General features: G+C 53.2%; 1 protein-coding gene across 2 annotated transcripts in view; it reads left to right on the top strand.

The window, feature by feature from the left end:
- Positions 1 to 6,051, top strand: part of PITPNM3 (PITPNM family member 3) — a 90,231-nt gene that overhangs the window by 42,836 nt on the left and 41,344 nt on the right. For both annotated transcript variants that reach the window (XM_046675964.1, XM_046675963.1), the window contains one exon: positions 2,315 to 2,362. In XM_046675964.1, the coding sequence (XP_046531920.1) occupies positions 2,315 to 2,362 (48 nt within the window). The remainder of the gene's footprint in view (positions 1 to 2,314; positions 2,363 to 6,051) is intronic.

The following is a 6,051-nucleotide window of genomic DNA, read 5'->3' as shown; positions in this document are numbered from 1 at the left end:
CTGTGGCATTTCTCATTGGCTGGGCTGTGGCATTTCTCATTGGCTGGCTGTTGCCAGGTGGGGAGAGAAATCTTCCTTCTGTCGTAAAGTAGTTGTACTTCCTGTGGAAAATGCAAGGGTACAGCTCTTCCTGCTTGGACTAATTGACAATGTATGATAGGGCGTGAGAGCGCTGGCTACAAGCCCTCCCAACCCCAATTTAGTTAAGGTTTCTTTTATTCATTTCCACAGGGAGCTTTCTAGCTCCTGGGGTTTGGCTTAGGTCCCTTTCTGAGCCTTCCAGTCAGGTGGGATGTGCTGGAGGAGGGCATTCAAGAGGAAAGGAACTGGCCTTTGCTGACGCTGGCCCTGTGCTGGCCCTTGGGACCCAGAGCCAACCTTTGAGAACAGAGGTTGTGAGAACTGAGGCTTCTGGGAAAGAATCGAAGCCTTCATGGAAGAGGTGGGCTGGGGTTGGTTCTCGACCTGGCCCACAAGACACAGCAGGTTGGGCAGAGAAAGGTGGAAGCACAGGTAAAGATGTGCAGTTGTGCAGGTTCAGACGCCGTGATTTGGCTGATCGACGGTGAGTGGGAAGGGGTGGGAAAAGCCTGGAGAGGTGGGCAGGGGCTACTTTATGGAGAGGCTTGCTTGCCAGGCTCAGAGTTCGAGGACAGGGAGCCGCTGGAGAGATTTAAGCAAGAGGGTGGCCTGGACAGGCTGGTTTTAGAAAGATTCATCTGGTGGAACCAGAGGCAGAGAAACCTGACAGATGGATGGAAATACCGGGTAGGTGCACATCTGCTGAGAACAGCACCGACTTCTGCTGCGGGTGGGTGTGTAAATCAGAACACACGCCTCACTGGAAAGTAATAGGGCAGTAAGCATCAGGAGCCTCAAAGAGGTTCCTGCCCTTTGACCCAGAATTCTCCTTCTGTGGAGGTATTTGAAGGAAATCACAAACAATGCAGAAAGAGCTTCAGCCATGAAGGTGTTCATTGCAGCAGTAATTATAATAGTGAAATTCGAAACTTTCCACCAATAGGATAATTTTAAAGTCAACCATGACACATCCTCTGGATAGAATATTCTATAGCTATTGGAGTGATGTTTACAGAGGTTTTATAACTTTGCTGGTGAACTATTTATGCTTCAACTTGAAGTACAGAAGGTGTATTGTGTGCTTCTTTATCGTTTGTGGCTTCCACGAGCCAGCCATTGCTCTATTTGTTAGGAACAGAGACAAACAACATAGTCCCTGCCCACAAAGAGCTGATAGGATCTCAAGAGGCCCCAAGAATGCATTTAGAAAAAAAGACTGGAAGGAATGACATGGAGGCATCAGTAGTTTTCTCTCAGCAATGGGACGATCAGGTTTTTCTTTATGTTTGTTGGTGTTTTCCAAATTTCCGGTAAGGAGCTTGTTTCACTTTCATAATTATGGAAGAAAACCTTCTCCTCTAAAGGAAGAGCTATTGCAGTAGTCTGAGGAGATAGAATGGAGTTCTATCTTTGGGTAGTGTGTGTGTGTTGGGGGGGGTTATTCTTTTATTCGTTCCACTAATGTTGATCGCAAAGCGCTGTTCTAGGTCTGGGGATTCATCGGTGAACAGCACAGAAATACCTCCTGTTGGGGAGTGTAAATCTGGGGAGAGAGAGAGTGTCACCGGGAGATAAGAGGCGGACCCCACAGTGCTCTGTGACTGCTTGTGGGAACGAGGGAGGGGAAAGGGTCGTGGCTGACTCCCCAGGCTCTGGGACAAGGTGGTGCCTTCATCGAGGCAGGGACTTGGGAAGAGGGGCAGTGCCGGGACCCTCGCTGTGGTCATGGGGAGCATGCACTGCCTGGGAAGCATCCAGAGCTGGTGTCCAGGAGGCAGGGGGAGATGGGGTCAAGACCTCAGGAGAGAGGGTGGGACTAGGGACGGAGATTTGGTGGTTGTCTGCGCGGATGTGGTGTTGACCGCTGACTGCCGGAGGGGAGAGTTAAGTGTACAGAGCAGGGCGACCCCAGGTCAGCAGCTGCTTTGTGAAGGTGGGAGGTATGAAGGTGGGAGGAGAAGAGGCGCCAGGGAGGAAGGCCGAGGTGAGAGGTGACCAGGCCACACTTCCCCAGGCAATGGCCTCATGGCTCCATGCTTGACTGCGTAAAGAGCTAAGAGCTAAGAGGGCAGGGACAGGGCAGGGCCTGAGGAGATGGGAGATACCTCTGCCCACCGCCAGCTCTGGGAGGGGGCCAGCTTGAGAGGAAGAGCAGAGGCAGCCACAAGTGGCCTTCCAGTGTCTGGCCAACAGTGATGGGGAGTCACCTCACGTTTCTTTTCTTTTTCTGCAGGAGAAGGGAGCGCACCGTGCACGTCCAGCATCCTGCAGGAGAAGCAGCGTGAGTTAAGCCTGGCCCCCAGGGAGTCTTTGCTTCCCCTTGGATGGGTCCAAGCTCCTTGGGCCTGCGGCCCCTCTCGTCCACTCAGAGCCCGGAAGGTGGTAGCATCTTCATCACCTTGCCCACAGGCAGGATCGGAGGGCCTGGGGCCACTCTCTGCTCCATGAGCTGAGCAACTAGGGTGTTCAAGTTCCCAGATGCTGGGCAGGTCGGGTGTCAGAGCCAGAGTGAGGGGCCTGAGGCTGGGCGTGGAGGGTGAGCCCGGCAGAGCAGATGGGGCCGTGGAGAGCACCTGTGTCATTTGCACGTGGAGGGAGAGAGGAGGACGGGAATCGGGAGCAAGCCCTCCTGAGCCTTTCAGACCATCTCCTTGGGGTGACACAACTAGCAGGAACCACAGACGGTGAGCTGGTGTCCAAGGTCAGAGGCCCCTCATTCAAGGCCATGCCAGGGGTCACGAGCCTTTTATCCCATCACACAGAGACCATGTCTGCAGGCTTCCTTCTGTCTATGTTTGCCTAGGGGATTGAGCACAGCATTGGACCCAGGAAAGACTTGGTAAAGATGTCAGTTTACTGACATGGCGACCTCAGGACGCCTTCCCCAGACGTTCTGGGTGGACTTGGTGGGTGCTGTCTGAGCCAAATGCCTTTGCTTTGGGCAGCATTGAGTTTCCCATGAGGCTGGGGTTGGGGAGAGGAGTCCGTGTGTGTGTTTCGGGGAGGGGTGTATGCTCAGAACTTCCCTTACTTCTCTCTCCTGCCATTTTGATCTATGCTTCCCGCTTTGGGGGGCTCAGCCCACTCTGCCCGCCCCCTCCCTAGGCTGAGACCTTCCTCCGAGCTCTTCCATCCCTCATCTGTGGGGCGGTGCCCACAATGCCGGCCTTCCCACGGCCCAGGTCCAGCCTTGAGAAGATGCACAGGCCTCCTGGGCAGCTTTCTATGTTGCTGACATCCGGTGGCAAGTCGTAGACAAAGCTCCCAGCGCTGGGAGGCATGAGTGTCTCTGTGCGGGGCACCCGCCAGGCTCAGCCACCAGTGTCCCGGGTGAGGGGAAAGGCAGTGCAGAGAGGGGGCCGTTCCTAGTCCTGTGTCCTCATAGAACATAAGGAACTGAGTTCAGCACGCGGGGGGCTGTGTTAAAATGTACCCACGGGATTTCAATTTATAGAGGTGACTGGGTGAGGACACGGAGAGATCAATGCCATTGGCAGAAGAATTACGATGGACGTTTTCCAAGAGGAGGGGCATGCCATACCACGCAGGGCCACAGGAGAGGCACCAGGTCTGGCCAGGAGACAGCAGGAGCACGGGGAATGCATGGGCCAGTGCCTTTGTTGTGTTCTCATGGGAAAGGAAGGCAGGGCACAGGACACAGCTCGGGACTGGTGGGTTTGAATAACGTCTGGGCTCTGGGCTACAGGGATGGTCTCTAGTTGTCTGTTACCCGGCTGTGGGGTGACTTGGGGCAGGCGGAATATTAGCTGGGTGTGTTAGCTAAGAGAGGATCTTGGAGGCGTGGACCCGGGATTGGTTGGTTTGCATATGAAAGGCGTGTTCAAGGTTGGTTGTTTATTATCTCTAGGAATTGGCTAGTCCTGGGAAGAGCAGGCCCCCCCAGGATGTCAAAACATCATAAAATAAAAAATATGGTTAATACAGGAATGTCACCACATTCTTCAGGATTGTGAGAGAGGAGAGGAGCCCAGATCAGTCCTTCTGGGCCTCTAGGAAGAGGAAGCCACAGCAGCCTCAAAGTGAAAGCACGGCCGCCTGCCGTGGGGCTGTCTCCGCGATGCCAAACCGCAGCTCCATTTCCGCAGTCACGACGGCACCGACCAGATGTCTGGTGTCTTCTGGACCTGGCTGGGAAAATGCGTGTTTAAGTAAAGGCAAAGTTTTTTACACCAAGGTTATAGATTTTAGTCAGCATTTTATTGCTAAAGGCTGTCGTCCTTAAGGATCTTCTTATTTAGTAAATAATAACAGTAGATGCACAGAACAATTTTGGAGCCGAAATGGTCATTGAGGGCAGTGACTTCCAAGTATAAACCCAACATTTTTGCGAGTGTGAAAAGCAACAACACTGTAATGTATTTTTCCATAACAGGATGCAGTTAATTGAGACGACTGCTTTTTATTATGCAATTATGTCCTGTCTACAAATTTTGGCGTTCAGATATTGTTTCTTTAAGACACGATGATGGTAGTTGATGGTGATTTGTTTATTTTTAATCCAAAATTGGCAAAATAAAAATCTGTGACCCTGAATAAAAACAGAATAATAGCAATGCCTGACATTTATAATGTGCTTTACCATTTGCGGTCCACTTCCACGTATCTTACCTTATTTAATGTTCCCACTTGGTTTGGAAGACCTCACTAAAAATAAGGTGGGAGGCAGTACAAATTGCCCTGGACCAGGAGTCAGGAAATCCTGGGACTGCTGCTACAGCATCTGAGCTTTTAAGGCATCAGGCCTCGGTCTGAAGCCTAGTTCCTTCCTTTACTCGCTGTGCTGCTTTGGGCAAGTTACCTAGTGTCTCTGAGCCTCAGGTCACTCAGTGCTGGAAAGATGACCGTAATGTCTACTTCCTAGGGCTGCTGAGGGCATAGAGATAGTATATGTGGGGGCTGAGATCTGTGCCTTGCACACAGGAAGCATTTAATGGGTCTCACATATTATTGGTTTTCGGATGGGCCTTGGCAATGGGGACCCCTGGTGCAGGTGTGGGGGTGGATCTCATCATCTCATGGAGCTCAGTCTTTTCTATGCTCTGCTGGTTCTGTGGCTGCTCTCTTGTCACTGTCGCAGAGATGCTACCTCTGGAGTCTGAGTGCCCAGGGAGCCCTCCTGAGCTGGCCAGAGAGCACCGGGCCTCTCGGGAAGGAGGCCTGCACGGGTCTCTCAGCTCAGTGCAGACGAGAGGTTGCATGGCCTTGGCCGCGGTGGCCGTGGGGGTGGGGTGGGGTGGCTGTCCTGGAATTCTCCCTCCTTCGCGGGTGCCAGGCGGCCCAACCTTCATCCTGCAGTCGCACAGACGGCCCGGCGGCCTGCTGTCTCCGCCTTGTGCTTATTTGGAACCAGAGTTGAGGAACCCTGGGGAGCCATTGTGTATGTCGGGGCCAGGTAGGAGACAGAGGAAAGAGAGGGCCTCTGCCAGTGGTGTCAGGAGACCAGGGCCCCTCCCACCGCTTTGCTGTGCTGCGTCAGCTCCTGCCTGTGGCCAGTCTCCCCTCCTGTCCCATCTGTGCTTGGAGTCCCTTCCAGCTCCTACGTAGCGATCTCTGATTTCCTGGTGCTGCCTCTTTGTCTATGGCTTCCCTTGTCTGCACGGCTTTCTGTCCTGCCGTGTTCGTGCTGCTCCGTGCAGACATTCGCAGAAGCTTCCAGGACACCTGACGTGGTGCTGGGGCGGGGACTCTGGGAAGTTGAACCTGCTCATGGAATCTCACTCCTGTTATTCCGTCCAAAGTGAATGGCACCATTTTCCACAAACTCAAGCCAAAAGCTTGGAGGTCATTTTAGATTCCTCCCCCTCCATCACGTCCCAGAGCCAAATCAGACCACCGATGGCATCCATTCTACACTCAGGAGAGCTCTCAGTGTCTCCCCCCCACCCCTGCCCCCTTTTTCTAGTTGGGACTGCCGTCTTCTCTCTCCCAGAACTGTCCATACTCCTGCGC

Source organism: Equus quagga, chromosome 11, assembly GCF_021613505.1.
Source record: "Equus quagga isolate Etosha38 chromosome 11, UCLA_HA_Equagga_1.0, whole genome shotgun sequence".
Taxonomy (NCBI): domain Eukaryota; kingdom Metazoa; phylum Chordata; class Mammalia; order Perissodactyla; family Equidae; genus Equus; species Equus quagga.
The sequence above is the reverse complement of the archived record's forward strand: the minus strand, read 5'-3'. Positions and strand labels throughout refer to the sequence as shown.